Raw genomic sequence first — 20149 nt, forward strand, 5'->3', positions numbered from 1 at the left:
GGCTCTGCTAACTCAAATTTAGCGGCGCAGCAAACTGAAAGCGAGGCCACTGGATTTAATTACATACTCCCAATTATGCAAAGTTAATTTGCTAAGTAACTATAAGGACAATCTGAGACTTGGTACATATGTAGTACAAGTAAAATAGAAGTATATTACGTTTAGCATTTTTCTAATTTTAATCTGCATAATTAATTACAGGCTATTAGAGTTCATTTTTATTTTTTCAAGAAATTAATCCTAATTGATTATGCAGATTAAAATGAGCAAACTGATAAACGTAATATACTTCTATTTTACTTGTACTATATGTAGGCCTACCAAGTCTCAGATTGTCCTTATAGTTACTTAGCAAATTAACTTTGGGAGTAATTGGGAGTATGTAATTAAATCCAGTGGCCTCGCTTTCAGTTTTCTGCTCCGCTAAATTGGAGTTGGCAGAGCCAAGTGGTCAATTACGAAAATTGTCTATATGCATATTGTATTGTGGGAAAGGGATTTCGGTCAAACTGACTTCCGGTAGAAACCCAGGATACACATATTTCTAGCATAAGAATGTCTTAAATTATATTAAAACAAGACTACGTTTCTATGCCAAATCAGCTTCACATTAAGCATGTTTATTGTGGGAGTAGATGTACAGTATTTTGGAGTATAAATTATGTGCGGTCACAAATTGTCTGGAAACTTCTGTCGGGAATGTACATACTCTCGGTCACAGCCAGCTTGTGTTCCTTCGTCATTTTATGTTTAGAGACGAAGGTGCATATGCTGGCTGGGACCGAGACTTGTATATCAAACTGTCTTCTGTATATTTACTATAAAGTCTCGCATCCTCATCACTCTCACTGATTATCATTATATGTTTAGTGAAGGAGGAGCACAAACGAAGACTAGTATATATAAAAAATGTCTTCAACGATGTGCTCAAAAATAATAACATTCTTATTATTAATGGGTACAAAAGCCTGGAGAGGGGTACTCTAAACTTGATTTAGATAGGGACTGGAATAGAAGTTGCATATTTATATCAATTATGATATAAAATTGATTGAGCCCATATTTATTTGTCAAGCTATGAGTTTCAAAATGATCCGTCAACTCCAATATTTGAAAACTCATATAGCGAGACCATATTGGGCATAAAGCATCCCATTTTTATTTATCATTATTATGTGTTTGGATCCAATATTTACACACACTTGGGATTCATCAAAAGATAATAATGACCATTATTAATATTATGTTCTCAGAATCTTCCTATATACATTGTCCAATATAATCAACTCTTATACTAACACTTGGGACTGTGTTCTATGGCTCACTTTTTTCCCGCAAAATTTTATTTGACCAAAACTAATTCTTGATCAAAAGTTATATTTTAACCCAAATATCACATTTTGACCAAAAAACATATATTTGACCAAGAAAAGATTCTGAAAACATGATGATAAAATTGATGGATTTTTCACCCAAAACAAAATTTATTGATCTCGCTATGAGTTTTAAAATATTGGATCCAACTATGTCTTGTCCAATATTTTGAAACTCATAGTGAAACCAATAAATTTGTGTATTGGGTGCAAGCTATCCAATTTTATATCAAAAATGGGACCTTGTGAGAACATCATCAGGTCATCAAGAAAGGCATCATTCTGAGAAAACAATTCTCCAAGATAGCAACTTTCAGAAATTATATGAATAAAACAGAATTCAACCATATTAAACTTTGGATATCATAAGCCACAATTTACAAATGTTTCATAAAACTGGATGTATAAATATTCATGATAGCATCAACATGTTGGTTAAGTTAGTACAGGTTTAAGGTTGGGGAGACTCTTGATGTCACAGAACAGATCAATATGGTTAATTATTATGTTCTTAGAATCTTCCTTCCTATACTTTGTACAGAGTTGAAGAGTCCAATATAATCAACACTTGGACTCAAAACTTGGACTGTGTTGGATAGGCTCACTTTTTCCCAAAAAATTTAGTTTTCTACAATTTTTTGACCAAAACTCATTTTTGACTTGCTCATTTTTGACCAAAATCACATTTTTGACCAAAAATCACATTTTTGACCAAATAATCACATTTTTTACCAAAAATCACATTTTTTACCAAAAGTCATGTTTTGACCAAGAAAAGATTCTGAAAACATAATAATGATAAAATTGGATGGTTTTTTTCACCCAATACAAAATTTATTGGTCTCTATTTTAAAACTCATAGCTCGACCAATAAATTTGTGTATTGGGTTTAAACCACAGCAGCTGAAGGGAGTATCCCATTATGCTTTGCGGTACCATTAGAGAACTGAATGTGCCATAGAAAATGTACACAAAATCCCTCACTTCAACTTTCAATTACTTGCTTAAATCAGGGAAGCTCAGACTTTTGTTTGAAAAAATATGACCCCTAAATTATTGTGAAACTATCCATAGCTCTCAATATCTAAGCGGCTCTTGTTTATATTTTGTATACATTTGCTATGGAGCAAGCAGATAGACTGCAATGCATGATGGGATACTCCTTTCAGCTGCTGTGGGTTCAAACCATCCAATTTTTATATCAAACTAGGGCTGTACAATCTTCATGCCATTAGTTATGTTCACACACATAAATATTATTGGAATATTTACACACAATACATAAGGGAATTAAACAAAAAGACCGATAATGTCCTATAAACGAAACTAGTTTTGTTAGAGAGGGAGGGGGTTAAAAATATTGATTATGTTTCTCCTATGCTATCATAAAACATTCATGTTATTTGGACCCACTTCCAGTTTCATAACAGATGGGGGGTGAGCCCGGGGTACTCAAGTTTGGTTTTGGTAGGACGTGTCGCTGAGATTTTGGAAGTGGACCCATAAATATACCAATTTTTCAAGAAATTTGGACCCATTAATATACCAAAAGTCAAAAATTTTGAAAATCTTTGCTAGATTAAGGAAAAAATGGGCTGCTTTTCGAAAAAATTGAGAAAATTTTGAAAAAAGGACCCATTCATATACCAAAATAGGCTTTGAAAAAGGGGTCATGTTTATAGGGTGTCATCTGTCTTTTGGTTTGTTCCATTAATTGGTAAGATATTTGGGTACATCTTTCAATTCACCAAGTTTTCAAACTCAGGGGTAGTGCAATAACTATTTGTACCCCACGGTGGCCAATTCTCAAAATGGTCTGCCAAGAATTGCTTCCCCCCACCCCTGCTTTGGCCTTCCCAAAAAATCTTTGCCCCCCCCCCCTTCTACTTTTGATGTGCTAAAAAAACTTTGCCCTCCTTTTGACGTGCCAAAATATCTTTGTCCCCCCCCCTTTACACATGCAAGATTTTTTAAATCGTTTTATCATACAATGTGTGTGCAGCGAGCAGGACATTTTCCCAATGTTTCCTACACTGTTTTAGAGTATAATATAGAAAGTGTGCCCAAAACGTTTGTGTCAAAAATTACTTCCCCCCGCCCTTTGATCTGCCAAAAATTGCTTGTCCCCCCTTTTGACCTTCCAAAAAATGTTTTTCCCCTATGATTGACCACACGAGGGTACACATGATTATTGCACCACCCCCAAGACCAAATTACAGGTTTAAACAGTGTTCAAAATAATTCGAAATTTGGGTTTCAAATATGTCACACTGGTCCACATCTGTGTGACACTCTGTTAGACTTCATACTAGGAAATCAACAACAGGTTATTGATTCATGTGGAAGTCAGCATTGAGTCCATATTACCGACTTTGGTGACAAAACATGTAATGGTTGGCCCAAATTTGATTATACAGGCTTTTGGCCCCCTATAAAGGCCCATCTTATTTTCAACACTGGGTTTACTTACTTACTGCATCGTGGGCATATTACAATACATATTTAACAAGCACACACTTTAAAATCACCATTGGATGTGCAATTGGCAGAACAATCTGGTTATTTGTAAGCAACATGGCATTGCCCAGGTGTCAGTATCCAACTTTTCAGGTCTACAATCTACAAAATTAGTGCTTGGACCGCTTGGTACACTCTGTCGAAATTCTGTGCAGAATTTCATATGATCATGGAAATGACGTATATTTTGCCTGGGAACAAGCATGACATCTACAACAATGATTTACCCTTCCCCTCTCCCCATCGATCAATGTTGGAACACATTGGGAAACCATTGAAGAAATTGGCATTTCTCAACATTGAACGGGGGAGAGGGGGCGAGAGTTTTCCGTTATTTACACGCAAGAGTTCCAAGACTTTTTTCGATGATTGTAGTTCTATCATTCAACCAATTAAGGAGTACAGGGTGTATCGAAATGATTGGTACCCATAAGCTTTCTTGTAGCTTCTTGTCTAATAAATCGCCTGCTTCTCCAACATTTAACATTAGATCTTCTTGAAATGACTGCTATTTAGGTGGCTGTTGTGATGCGTTTTGATGTGGCAGTCTTGGCCATGTTCTACTGGATACTGACGGGTACCAATCATTTTGATACACCCTGTATACATGATATTCCCTTGCAGAAAACATGCCTTGGATGGCCTGATCCCCAGTGAAATGCTTATAGATTTTCTAAGCCAGGGACTGCCATTTGAGAAGACCTGATATAGGAGAGTGATTTTTAGCTTTCCCTAGTTGACCATTCTCTCCTTACATTTCATTGTAAACAGCTCTTCTGAAAGCTCTCTTTGAAGTTCCAGAAGAGCTATTTAATGCTCTCCTGCAAATTCCAAAAGACAGTCCCTGACACACCCAGTTTCTAAGATAATGCCATCATGATTTTCCTTATGAATCCTTACACAAAGATAATTAATCACACATGCTCAACTGTCAATACACAGTTCCATGACCCTAATATGTTTGTACATTCACAAGAATGACCTTTGGATTTGTTGGGTACCAAACTCATTCTCCACAAAGTGAGGTCAAAATTTGAGTTGTAGTCAGATATGTGTAGTTCACTGGCGCTGTATGAACAGCGCTATGAACTGTACCATTGGAGTTGAGACCAGTTTGGGTCATTACCTCATAGTGTTATCTCAATATAGTAGCTTCTCTGGGAACCAGACCTGTTGCATCCAGCGTGTACCCTTCTAAATCCATTGGATCAAATCCTCCGTGGAATGGTTGAGCATAATGAATTGTCCGTATCGGCTGTTGTGGGGGTTGGTTGGTGAGACGTTTATGTAGCTTGTAACCTCCATATATGGGTAAAGCGATAGCTCCAAAAGTAAGGATGAGACTGCCAGCCCCTACTGCAAGCCCAAGGCACAATGGTGCAGCCAGAACTTTGCATCCTGGAAAAAGTAATATAATACATCACAGATGAGATAATTCACATTGATTCAGATTAGATTCAGATTGCAGTAATAAATTATGTTCTTGATCAAGCACGTACAGTATGTCACCATATACATGCACTCCAGATTGGGGTTTTCCATCATTGCTTCCTTTCAGATTAAACCTTTATCAACTGCTCTGTGGTCTGTGATTTGATCGTTTGTTGTTGCAATGTCCACAGAGGCCAAATTCCGCCCAGAACATTTTTTCACATCCATAAAATACCCTGAGGTGATCTGTTTATGTAAATTTCCAAAAATCACTTTTACATTTTTAATATTCCTGATATTGGTTACATAAGAAAGTTCTATAGGCTTATGTTATTGCAACATTTTCACAATTTTAGACCTATTGGTATTGCTCGCATTCAAACGGACATGTAAGATGTAATAATATTGATATGATGCTTTCATAATAACCTGATAAAACTTTCATACACAACCAAGTGAAAAACAATACAATAGATGACTGTTGTTTTTACGTCATAACAACTTCCCTTTTACTATGGCGCATAGATGAGGATTGGCAGGCTCTTCATTGTTATAAAATTCAGATCTCGGTATATAGATGGTAGCATTAAAAAAAAGATATCATGTGATTAGAAAAATATGTGATATCCTTTTTGAACTCACTTTCACTTGTTTCACTCATATGTGGTTGTGTGACGCAATACATTTTTGAGTTCGGTTTCCTTTGTTATAATCATGTGATTTTTGATGTCAAGGCTATTTTTAATACCCCATCTACAGCTGAAACATGCCAAATAGAAGCATAACATATATTGCTGATAGCAATCTATAGGTATGCTGGGAATGAAAAGGGCTTAAAAGATATTAAATTCGGCACTCACAACGGCAGATTTGAGCCCTTTTCATTCCCAGCACACATCATGTTCGCTATCATCAATATACCCAATGGGCTATTGCGATATACACAGAGCAAAGATCTTGTTAGCATGACTGGTATATGGAGCTGACATCTGAATTTCTTGGTGCTCCTCTTATGCAAGTCCCTGCAGTATTTAATATACTATAGCATTTTTTGCCCTGATGTGGCAGTGATGTTAACACGTTGAGGCAGCTGTTTTGTATTTTTATGCGGCATCTGTAAGTGTTGAGAATGCTGGAAATTTGAAGCTGTAACACCAGGGTGAAAGATGGTATAGCATGACATTCTCTGCAAAAAAAGTCTCTGCTGGTTGTCCTGGTATATTATTCTTACGATATTCAGGGAGCATATATTTGATACAAACTTTTGAGCTTGTGGCTTGGAAATAGCTATAGAGTATGTGCTTCAGAGTTGCAGAAGATCACCAGGTGTTGCTAAATGATTTCAGATGTAAAGAGTGCCACGATTTTGAGAGAATAAACAATATTAATTTTCACCATTAAATAGCCAACAGTTTGATCAGCTCATAATCGGTAGGCCTTTTAATATAACACGCACATAAAATTATTCCTGCCTCAAAGTATTCAGATGGTACTACTGGCATCTTTCATCACCAACAGGGGTTGGACTTATTAAACGTTTATAGTAAATACATTGTATACCATATTATAACCAGCTTGTGCTCCTTTGTCATGAACATATGACAAAAGAGCACAAGCCGGCTGGGACAAGAGGCAGGACGAGACCATGTATGGTACATTCCCAACACGGCTGGTGTTTATAGTGAGGAATTTCAAAATAATTTGGGACCGCACAGAATTTATACGGCTATGTATCTGCTCCCACTAAAACACCTTTGTGATATGTATCATCAAGTCATTACCTTTTTGATCTTAGATATATGCATTGATCGGTCTTGTAGACCTGATGATCTGCCTCGCTCTCACCATGGAAGTCATTTCTTACTTCCATGCTCTTGCTGATGAAAGATGGAATACCATCTGAAAATTCTGAGGTAGGACTAAATTTTGTGTTTGGTTAGTTTTAAACATCAGTCATTAATTTACAAACACAGAAGAACTTTCATGAACTCCAAATTATTTCCTGATCATTGGTTTCCCAGAATATTAAACAAGGATTTTGAGGGTTTAGTGTGTAAAGGTCCGTTCATACTATGCCGCAATTGCTTTGCGATGCGGTGCACTGCCGATATATATTGATTACTTTTTGCCGCAACTCATCGCATTTCCAAGTTAAAATGTATTTAACTTTTATGATACCGCAATGCAGTATTCTGCGGTACAATGCAGTGCGGCAAGACATTGTATCGCATCGCAATTGTATAGTATGAATGGACCTTAAGGATGTACATGCTTATGTGTACAATATAGAATATGCAGAAATTGTCAAATGGCTATAGAGACATCACTCATAACAGAGTCATCCTCATTTAACTGAATAAAATTCTGTCCTCCATAAGGTACCACGGAAAAATTCGCATGATAATACAATAAAACGTGTGATAGGTATGAATGGTTGTGGAAACGATCTAGAGACCTGTCCCTCTGTCATCTTAAGTTATCTTAGAGAACTGTCCTCCAGCATGGCTGCCATGTCAATTAGTACCGTTCCGGTTGGTTTATTGCATACACTCTATATTGAAGCTATACATGTATTCACCGTAGAAGTAGTGAAGTAACAGGATTACCATAGCTAAAGGTAAAAACCTTTTTTGAATGTATTGCCTTGCCCTATAAGTAGGCTGCACTCATCACCTGTCATGTCTGTGTATGTGTGCAATCATAGATTGAATATAATACTGCTCTTTTCAAAGATTTTGAAAATTATTTTCTGATCATTGGTTTCCCAGAATATTAAAATTTTGAGGGTTTAGTGTTTGAAGGCTGTCATGTGTACAATATAGAATGCAGAAATTGTCAAATTGTCTATAGTGAAACTATTCGCTGTAGAAGTAGTGATGTAACAACAGGATTAATTACCACAGCTATAGGTAAAATCATTTTTGAATGTATTGCCCTGCACTACAAGTAGGCTACACTCATCACCTGTTATGTCTATGTATGTGTGCAATCATAGATTGAATACAATACCGCTCTTTTCAAAGACACTAATATAATCGTACAGGTGCGAGTGAAACGTACATGGACTCTGCATGATGTGAAATTTTCATAGAATTACGATCTAGGTCTTTATTTGATAATCAATGATGCAATGTAGAGTTACAGAGTACATTCAAAAATTGTATTCACCTATCGCTATAGTAATTAATCCTGTTACATCAATACTTTTACAGCGAATTGCTGATAGGACCTTCTCGCACTAAACCCTGAATTTTAAAATTGTTAAAGCAAAATTAATCTTTTGATAAATATCACTTTTCTTTCTTTTTTCTTTCAAATTCCTGCTTATTTTTGTAATATACTAAATATTTAGCACAATTGTGAGCCGTCACATCAAAACATACCTCTTCAAGGCTTTTATAGTTTCAAGAAATGAAGTAAAATGTCTATGAAAATATAAACAAAATTTGAACCTTGTCTTTATAACATCATGTGATGTGCAAGGCAAACATTCAGTAATGAGGTATCATTTTAAAGCTTGATTTTAAAACTTTTGAAAAAAGCCTCCAATAGAGGTATGTTTTGATGTGGCGGCTCACAATTAGAGTTTAAATTCCTAACTTATAATCATCAATACTGCTGAAAAAAATTATACAAAAGAATGTGATTACTTATTTTGGCCACTTCTTATTTAACTCAATTTTGCAACTAACTACTCATTTTGCCTGATTACATCACAAATGCCAGAAGTAAATAAGCCAAGTGATATTTTGCTTTATACATCATGAATTTGGCAAACATACAACATACGTGCAGATTCATACTGTAGTACCATTAACCAACAACCTGACATAGTAACATTGTAACCTCTGACTAAATACATGTATGTAGCCAAATCATAACAAAGGTAAGATGACATGATTTAGCTAAAGGAGTAGTCATTTCTTCTTCTTCTTCTTCCAATATAGTACAGTCCGCACATAGCGTATATTCGTACTTTTTGCATGGTGGGTGCAGGAAATTTACAGTGCTGACTACATCTAAGGTGCGATAAAAACTGGAAGTCGTCTAGCGGAGCTGGACGGACTGCACCTGCCCTCTGAAGCATTCCAGGGAGGTGCTGTCAACAAGCTGCTGGGGAAGTGCATTCCAGAGCCTGATTCCATCTGGGAAGAATGAATGTTGGTAAACATTTGTCCTGGCAAATGGCACATGATATTTCATTGAGTGCCCACGTAGCATCACAGTTGGAACAAGGTAGGACTGTGGAATATCAACAAGTCCGTAAGCAATGCGGTACATCATTTCCACTTTAGCCTGGGCACGCCTTTCCTGTAGGGTTGGCCATTGCAGTTGGTAAAGCATGGCTGAGACACTACTGGTAGTTCTGTAGTCGTGGAAGACGAAGCGGGCGTATCACGTTGTACCATTTCCAGTTTCCTGATGTAAGTAGTGGAGTGCGAATCCCAGACAACACCGGCATATTCCATTACAGGGCGCAGAAGTGTCTTGTAGCAGAGGACTTTGGTCTCCCTAGGGCACTGATTGATGTTTCTTTGCAGGAATGCACGGGTAGAGTTGGCTTTTGAAGCAACTTTCTGAATGTGGGGGTTCCAGGTGAGATTTTGGTGGATATTGATGCCCAAGTATTTAGCAGAGTCTGCCTCTTCAAGTGTATGGCCATGAATGTTATATGGTATCTTGTAGATCTTCTTTTTGTTGGTGACGTGGAGCACTTGACATTTTTGGGGATGAAACTCCATCAACCAATCTTTCTCCCACTTCTGCAGTTGATCGAGATCATGCTGAAGACCAGCTGCATCTTCCTCCTTCTGGATTTTGCGGTAGAGGATGCAGTCATCTGCAAATAACTTGACCGTGGATTGAGGTGATATAACATCAGGCAAGTCATTGATGAAGAGGAGAAAGAGCAATGGCCCAAGCACGCTGCCTTGTGGGACCCGGAGTGGACAGGAGATGATCTAGATGTGGCTCCATCCAGGATCACTTGCTGAGAGCGATGGTTCAGGAAATCAGCAATCCAGGCATATGTGCTGTTCTCAATGCCATAAAACTTAAGTTTGTGAAGAAGTCTCAAATGTGGAACTCTATCAAATGCTTTGAGAAATCGAGCAGGATGGCGTCCACTTGGTCTCGACTCTCGATGCTCTTTGCCAGATCTTGGATGGTTTGTATAAGCTGTGTCGCACATGATCGTCTTTTGCGAAAGCCATGCTGGGCATCGTTGAGAATGTTATGCTTATCGAGGTGGCGCATGATACTGCTGCAGATGACATGTTCTAGAAGTTTACATGTGACAGATGTCAGCGATATGGGACGGTAGTTTTCAGCTTTGTTCCTGTCACCTTTTTGAAAACTGGCACAACATTGGCTTTCTTCCAATCTTCTGGGATGATCCCTTGGTTGAGAGAAGCTTGGAAGAACAAAGAGATGACGGGAGTAAGCTCGTCTGCCAGCACCTTCAACAGTCTAGTAGGGATCTCGTCTGGTCCACACGCTTTATGGATTTGGAGACCAGCGAGCAGTTTATGGATACCATCAGGATGGATGATGATTGGATCCATGACTGAGTGAGGACTAGATCCTTTGTCTTTTATGGTGGTTTCATCCTCATTCATGTTAAATACAGACGAGAACTGATCATTCAAAATATTTGCCTTGGTTGTACTATCAGAGTAGCTGATACCGTTGGAAGCTTTCAATGGGGAAACTCCGGCATTGTCACATTTTTACTGTTAATAAAGCTCCAAAAGCGCTTGGGATTTGAGGAAGATTCTGGAGAGATGATATTAGTCACATAATCATTGTATGCTTTCTTACAAGCTGATCTGCATGTAGTCTTAAGAACCTTGTATCTCTCAAAATCTTTTGGTTTCTTAGAGTGCGAGCTTTATTAAAGCTACGCTTCTTCTGCCGGGTGAGTCTTTTAACCTGCTTTGTGATCCAAGGTTGATTGTATCTTGTAGTGGCAACTTTGGAAGGTACACCTCTATCAAGGATGTTGAGAAGACATGTTTTGATGTCTGCCCACATCGGCATTTGTTGTATACCAATGTTATGAGTTTCATATGGTATTATTGTTGCTCATAACAGGAGATACACAGCAAACACAAAAATGTTTTTAAAACGTTATAAACATGTCATAAAAGCCTTTTTTGGGCAGAACGTTTTAATAACATTTGAATGTTGGATTATAGAAAGGTCATGCAAACAGTTTTAAACATTTTATACGAAAAAACATTTTAAAATGTTGTCAAAATGCTATTGCAAACTATTTTTGGCAAATGCTTTTGCAAAATATTTTGTCAACACTTTAAAAACATTATGTTATAATGTTTTGCATCAAGTTATCAAAAATATTGGCTGAATGTTATTAAAACATGTTATACCTTAACTTTATATAACCCCAGCATTTAAATGTTTTCCTAAAACATTTTGCTAAAAGTTCATATGGCAGAAAACTATCATAGGGCAAGTGTAAGAAATTCGTATGTGTAATGGCTGCCTCGAGTTAGATTTTAAAATTATATTCACAGAGGAATCCAAAAACTTGACAAATGTTTATCTCATGAGGTATTGTTTTAAGATTGTTCATGAGGTGGTTCAAGTTGCTCCAGGAAGCATCTCAAATTCTACTCACAGACTACTACAGACCAATCGCAACCAGTCAAAGTCCCCATGTTTTGTATGTTGTGAATTCTCGCATATTCATGAGGGCCGATTGTTCCATCATGCCGTGTCTAACAATCATGCCAGCATTTGTGTGCCTTCGCGTATACACAATAAAACTTCGCGTGAAAGACCGTAAAACTATGCAGTACGCGCGTAGCAGTTTCGTCTGTCGCATTTCATGGAACAATCTGCCCTCATTATCGGGTGATGCTGAGACTTTGACTGGTTGTGACAGGTCTGTTATCTTTTTCTTCCATGGTCCTACTACCCTGAGACCTTACCAGTGCTACAAAGTGTAAATAACTAAAGGCAGCTATTGTATAGAACAACTTTCTTGCACTCACTCTCACAATACACAACCTATATACAATACATATCACAACATAAACTGAACCACTTTTTTGACCACATTTTTTGAAATAATAGCCAACAAATCCCTAATTTTTGCTTCATGAAGAAAAAGTTGTTGATTCTGAAATACCGAGCAATATATAAGTTGAAATAACACATTGATTCCATTACAGAACATGACAGGTTACTATTCGTCAGTGTTTTGTTGTTGAATCTAGGCAAAGCTATAGAAACAGTTGTATGAAAGAATGAATTACTCTCTATTAACAATTTATACAGGTGGTGTGCTTGTTCAAAAGGAAAATTAGTTTTACTTCCTGGTTTGACTGGATATCATACTTTAGCAAGATGAAATGATATACAAAATAATAACAATAAAACAAGCTTTCGAGTTGATTTAACCTAATACGCCGCAATGTGCAATACAATTATTTTCATTAAAACATTTTCAATTTTGTTGCCTATTATTTCCTTATCAAATGCTCCATGCTTTTGCAATGTGTGGTGTCTTTTGCAACTTTCCTTTTTGTTCTTTTTTTTTTCAGATGAAGTGTTTGAATAAAAACAAAACATTTAATAAGTGATATAATCAAGGCTTATATTAAGCAGGCACCCAGGCTTTTTTTACCTCATGATTGCCCTGTTTTGGCTCCTGGTGTGTCAAATAGTTTACACTACAAACTATAGGACCAGAAGCCATCTTTGGGACCAGGAACTCATTTTAGCTACTGGTCAAGGGATACTTAATTAAGAACAGCATGCATTGTGGGTAATATTGAGGTGGGATAAAAAGATCGTAGCTCACACAGCTATAGTGTTTCAAGGGCAGACAACTTTAATTTGTATAAAATATTGCCAGCCTACTATGCTAATTACCCAAGTCGTTTTTTGTAAACAAAATACAAAAATATGGTTCAAGCATGCATCAGTGTCGTAATCACCCTAATATTATTTCAAATTATTCCCTTTAATTGGACTTATTATCATGTGTTCTTCTGCAAAGATTGGTAAATAGATATGTTTAAATTCATGTTTGAGCAATATTTTGTACTTTGTTCACAAAATAACAAAAAATGACTTGTTAGCGTAGCAATTAGCGTAGTAGGCTGACAAATTATGCTTCATACATGTATCTTGCACATTGTTTGGTTTTGAGGTATCCAACACACTTGCATATTAAGGGGCTGTGCAATAAGTATGTGTACCCTAGGTGGTGAATTCTCAAAATGGAGAGTTGAACTCTCCCCTCATCTATTTGTCTGTGCCAAAAATATTTTGCCTCTCCCTCCCCCTGTTTAATACACATGCCAGATTTTGAAGATAGAGTACATCAAGCAGAACATGTTGTATATTTGAATGTTTTCTTAACATATTTTTACACTTTTGGGCATAATATCGAAAAAGTGCCCAAATATCCATGCCGAAAATCTCTTGCCTCCCCCTTTTGACCTGCCAAATAAGCTTCCCTCCCCCCCCCCCCATTTGGCCTGCCAAAAACCTTTGCCTATCAAATAATGTCATCAAAACACTTTCCACCAACATGGCTTCAGAGAACAATACATCAGACATGATTCAAACAGGTTAAACCATTCAAATTATTTTAATCGGTGGGGTCTATTTGGGTGCCAAATTAAAAGTGTTCTTTTTAATCGCATCAAAAACGCATTTAACCATGTGCCTGGTTTTATGGTAATGGGTCACGTTTGTTGTATGGTAGCATGCAGTGGGACACAGCAAGTGAATTATCACCCCTACATGTAAATGTGACAGTAACACAGCTAAAACAAACAAAAAAGTATGTCTCAAATATTTTTATTCCAAATTTTTTGTAAAAAAATGCCCCAAAATATCGGTAAAAATATGTTTTTAAAGGTATTTCTTGATAGAATTGTGCGATTAAAACTGTAAATTAGAAAATAATTCATTATGTATATTTTTTTATTTTTTTTATGTCAAGACATATCAAGACATTAACAGCTGTTATCATTACGATAAAGCTGACGGGTTGGCGCCTAGATAGCTATTAACCTCCTTTTTGAAGCTGTTCCGTTTCACAATTCCAGGAATGTGAGGCGGAGTGCATTCCATGTGCGGGCTGTAGATGGAATGAAAGACCGCTCATGACTAACAAGGTTAGTTTTGCAAGTTTTAAAAGTTCTGAACATCTCAAGCATATCTTGACTAAGTTTGAGCCAGGGAAACAAAAGGGGAGGGGGTACCACATTCTGTGTTGGATTTAAAATTTGTTGCAAACTGAGACATACTGTTTCTTTGGCATACATCAACAATATTAATGTGTAATGTACATGTAGTTGTTGACACCAACAAGGATAACAGCTTCCTATAGCTACATTTTAGGATTTCCTGTTATGCATGACTTAACAGTTCTGTTTGTTCTACACTGCACTCAAGAAAAGAGACATTCACTATTTCAATTTCCATATTAAAAATTACATAAAACAAATTTAAATAACACTTCAAAAAACTAAATTATTCTTTTCAAACTTTTTATTTCCATCACATCAAAATATATATCAAGTTTTTGGGTTAAATTAGTTTTGAGAAAATAAATTCTTGTTTTGTTGTATTTCAGTAATGATCCCAATCCTTAAGGTGGTACTACACCCCTGGCCAATTTTGGGCTTATTTTTGCATTTTACTCACAAATTATAGCGCATTGGTGACAAGTAAGATATGTATATTATAGGGGCAAGGACTACAACTACTGCACTGAAAAATCAGCAACTCAAGGCAAGTAGTTATTGATTTATTGATCAAATATTGGTTTTCCCTCATTTTTGACTGTAACTCCACAACTGTTGTCTGTGTTGAAATAAAATTTCCAGTGCAGTAGTTGCAGTCCTTGCCCTATAATATACATATCTTACTTGTCACCAATGCTCTATAATTTTGAGAAAAAATGCAAAATAGGCATAAAATTGAGCAGGTGTAGTAATTCTTAACTGATAAAACAAATTTATGATAAGGCCCCAAAAAAATATTGCTGTGTTGCCCTCAAGTGGGAAAGTTGGGTCGGTTGGTCGGATTTCTTTTTTTTCTCTTTTTTTTTTAACCTAAGTTTTAAAAAAACACCCAAATATTATATAATGCTTCTTCCAATTAAGGGACATTTGTCAATATTGACTTATGGATACTTGTTAGACATGTTAGATAATCAATTTAAGACTAGTCTTTCAATAAAATATTAATTTTAAGTGAAAAACATTGATTTTTTGAACAAATCTGTAAAAATCATCATTCAAAAAAAAATGTGACCCTGATTTTTCAGGATTTAGGGTCAGTCGATTGAGGGCAACACAACAACGTTTTTAGGCCTAATCTTACAGCAAAATGGGCTGTTCCAGTTGAAATTCATACACCCCCTATAGAAGACATGACCTTAATCTCCCACACATACATTTCAAATGCAGTCACCCATTTAGGTAACCCCATTTGACATTCACACTCCCTGTGTGGAAGATTAAGGTCATATCTTATATTCAAGGGGCCAGGATTTCAACTGGAATAGCCTACAATGTATAACGGAAAACCCTGCAGATGAAATTCTGATGATACAAATAGGAGAAATTGTGACCCAGTCAGGCAAAATGAAAACCATGTCTCCAAAAAATCATGTTTTCAATTTGCCATTCAAATGCTTTATGTTCTTTATTGTTTTTTGCACTTCAAAATTTACATCATATAAAGCTGATGAAAAGAGCTGAAAAGTTCTTCATCCTGAATGCGAAAACATAAACTGTTCTCCTTGATCGGATCACAATAGAGATGATCATGAAATAAAAAGAGAATTTTTGTTCAAAAATACTATAGCTTGTCCCAATAAAAGTGATACACTGAAATGTTTGAAAAATGAGAGCAATATTTTAACTCTTCAATAATATAGGTTAGGAGCTGTCATTTTCTTTAAAAAAAAGAAAGAAAAGCGCAGTGATTTATAGTGCGCTACGCACAGGCACAACGCCTAGACGTTGATTCACAAGCCTCAGCACACTTTACAGGTGGGTGTAAAGATGGGTGTTCCAAAATACTTGAGGATAAGTTTTTACACCAAAAATAGAGAGGATGTTATAAATTTAGGGCATGGACTACCTGTCATTTACAATATTGGCAACATGTACAGTGTATGCAGTTACAAAATCAAATCTTTCACTTGTGTAGCATGCATCTTTTCCAAATAAATTAGGGAGCTCATATCACATTTACTGACCTTTTTTAATAATTTTGTTTTGGGTCTGTGTGTGTGTGGGGGGGGGGGGTGCCTATATAATGTTTCAAACCAAGATAAGAGGGGAGGGTCATAAAATTGACTCCGACTACTTGGGACCCCCTTCCGAGGAAAATGACAACCCCAATAATATTTTTCCATCTTTAAAACAAAATTACATTCTCTGTTGAACACAAGAAATCGAGCGTCTCTTGGGCAGGTTTCGCTGAAACGGGAACGAAAACTGACGAAAGATATTTTTGGACAATTTTTGTTTCCTAACCAATATGTATAGTACAAGTGTAAAATTAAGATATCTAATGAGCAAGAATAGAGAACAACATTTTTAATTGGGACAAGCTCCAAGTACTAAATCAATAAATGACACCAGCCTTCTTATTTGGTGCAGGGATATTCCAACAATGTAGATATCATTATCAAGCTTTATTGTTTTTTTTTATTTCAAGAATTGATTAATTCTTCCACTCCCCATTAAAGAGGAAGCCCGCCAGAGCAGTTCTTCTGGGTTAAACCAAACCTGCCTGGTTATCAAATTAATCTGTGAGAATGTTATCTCTGAATTTAACAGTGTGCTAATTGATGTTTTAATGTTATTGCATCAATTAGCATCTGTCAAATTTAGAGATAACCTTGTCACTCATTAATTTGATAACCAGGCAGGTTTTGGTTCACCCCAGAAGAACTGCTCTGGCGGGACATCCTCTTTAACAAACTAAAAAACACAAGCAAATTCCATCTAGTCCATCCATGTAAGCTACAAATGTAAAAATATAAATCTATCTTTATGAGTTGATAAATATAATATCTTATAATAAACAATATATTGTTTTGTTCACAGAAATGTTTCATGCTTTTTTTCCACTAAATCCCTAATTATTGCTTGAATTTGACATTTCTGTGTCATTACAATAATTAAACACTTTTAATAAATAATAAAATACTTCATCGAAATCCTATTTTAACTAGATTTTCAAATACATGAAAAAATATTTAACTTTGTTAAAAATTTAATACAAACACAAAAATATTAATAAATACACAAAATATGGTAGAAATTTTTGTCCATAAAACACTTATTTTCATATATGTAGAGTAATATAACAGAGTAAAAAACAAGCAATCTAATTCACCACAAAGGAATTGGGAGGAATATCACAATTTTTTGTAGTCTCTCAACAAAGTATAACAAAAATAAAACATTTTATACTAGTTAAACAAACAACTGTTACATAATATATTACATAACAAACATCACGCTGATGTTGTAATTACCGTAACCACTCGGGTATAAGCCCACCCCACTAGATGGCAGATTTCACTTCAAAAATGGGGGTGGGCTTATAACCGGGGAAGGGCTAGTGCTGGAATTTTAAAATAAGAACAATTATCCCTCATCTGTATATGCCCAATGTACCAGTAATTTCTATCTTTTATGTCAATTTCTTAAAATTGTAAGTGTGGAATGTTAATTATCAACTGATATGTTTTTAATTTGTTCTTAAATATGAGAGCAAAGCATCGACTTGGCCAAAATTTAGTACTGGGCTTATACCTGAGTGCACCCTTGTTCCCAGAATGTTTTGAAAAATAGGGGGTGGGCTTATAGCCGAAGGTGGGCTTATACCCGGGTGGTTACGGTACATGTTTATAATTCCATTACTTCATTATGTATATGTATTGAAATGTGTCCAAGAATGTGCCTCATAGGTATAGGATAGATACAGGTGTCAGAACTCTTCAGAACTCTTAAATTTTGTCACGTGTATAAAAACTTTTATAAATATGGTCTCTAACTATTGGTAAAGCCAGTGCTAATATTGTGTATATCTGTTATGAACTTTGACAGTAGTTTCAACTTTTGTATATTGACTTTTGAATGATTTAATTACAAAGCAAATGAAAAAAAATCTACAATATATCATTTAAGATAATATACAAGAACAAATTCCAGCACACATAGGAATCTACTATGTAAAGTAATAGTTATGAACTATTATGAACAAAATTACATTGAAATCATTTAAAATATGGTATTACAAATATTGTATTAACCAGTAAAGCAAATATATATCATGTTTCTGAATAATAACTACACATATTTTTCTTTCAAAATGTCTTGAAATTTTTTAGCATCAACAAAATTAAGGAATTTCTCCAAACGTCAACATAAGCCTGTTGAATATATGCTCATGCCAAGCTTGCACACTTCTGGATTGTACAGCTTAACGTAAGCCAGAAACTGTCATTAATTAAGTTTTCCCCCGTAGTAATATCAGTACACAAAATACCAACACTAGCTCCCAGCTATAATTCTTCATCTTCAGCCTGTACACACATATTTATGCAATTATGAAAGTCTGCTGTAAAATGTACATCATTTCAATATCTTTGTACTGGAAGGTGATTTCAAAAGAAGTTATGGTGGCCCGCTTTAGGCCATGTGGTATGGTTGCATTGACCAGCAAGCAGTATTTACAATATGATACACATGTTGGCAAGAAGCATGGTAAACAACAAAATATCAAGTAGATATCCGAGAGTCGCATGTTCTCTATTATTTTCCCACACACTAGTTGTACATCAGAATTGTCATACCAATGATATAGGTATTTGAAAGATGCAAGTCAGTTTAAATCCCATAGTGCAATGTGCAAAGTTTCATCAACATCAACAATTACAATGTTTATTTAAAATGCAGATGCACATGCATGTGCCGAGAATGTAACAGGCTAGTGATCATTCATCAATCAAATCACATATATTCGAACAGGCTCGACAATAACACTCTGTGCATCACAAACACATCCACATGATGCCTGTTATAAAGTTTATCATTTTGTCAGTGGTTTATTTCATGCGAATGTGCATTGTGACACAACATGAATTCACACATGAAAAAAATGATCGCTATGGGTAGGACACTTCTAATTCTAGCTCCCCGGTGTGGTAGGTATTACGTGCTGAGTAGCGCTTCAAAACAGACGGATCGCCCAGTTCTCTGTCTTCTCTTTCAATCTGGGCACGTCTTTTGCGCCATTTGCGATTGTGATGATGTCGTTTCGCCGAGGAGACTCCGAGGTAGGTCACAAAAGTGACAAGTGCAACGGGGGCGACGACGCATCCTGCCGCTACAACCAGACCTGCACAAAATGGGGTAGCAAGAACACGGGCACCTGTATGTGTGCAAGGAAGGAAGCAGGGAACAATTAGAGTGAATACACAAGGCTCAATGCATGGTAGTATAAAGGCTCACTGCACTTTAGTACAGATGCTTAGATGCACCTTTGAAAAAAGAAAATGCAATGTAAGTACTAAATTTGGGCAATATGATACTAGTGATAAAATGAGAATGTGCAAACATGACAAGCTACTGTTACCACAAAAAGTAAACACATGAGAACAGTGTCTTTCTCTTTTACGGCAAAAAAAAGTTGAATTGCCCTTAAAATCGCCAAAGTCAGGGTCAGTCGGTCATTTTTGTCTTTCTTTCTTATTTTAATATTTATCCACAGGCAACGATGATTGATACCATTTGTCATCCTTTTTTTTGGAATGTATG

General features: G+C 36.1%; 1 protein-coding gene across 2 annotated transcripts in view; it reads right to left on the reverse strand.

Moving 5' to 3' along the window:
- The window catches only part of LOC140151007 (E3 ubiquitin-protein ligase RNF217-like), an 82577-nt gene that overhangs the window by 38971 nt on the left and 23457 nt on the right, over positions 1 to 20149 (reverse strand). The window contains exon 4 of one of the 2 annotated variants that reach the window (XM_072173197.1): positions 4593 to 5288. In XM_072173197.1, the coding sequence (XP_072029298.1) occupies positions 5026 to 5288 (263 nt within the window). In that variant the 3' untranslated portion in view covers positions 4593 to 5025. Of the gene's footprint in view, positions 1 to 4592; positions 5289 to 17592; positions 19764 to 20149 lie in introns of those variants that run through there. The other variant, XM_072173196.1, reaches the window with a different exon arrangement.

This window comes from Amphiura filiformis, chromosome 4 (assembly GCF_039555335.1).
Source record: "Amphiura filiformis chromosome 4, Afil_fr2py, whole genome shotgun sequence".
In the NCBI taxonomy this organism is placed as follows: Eukaryota; Metazoa; Echinodermata; class Ophiuroidea; order Amphilepidida; family Amphiuridae; genus Amphiura; species Amphiura filiformis.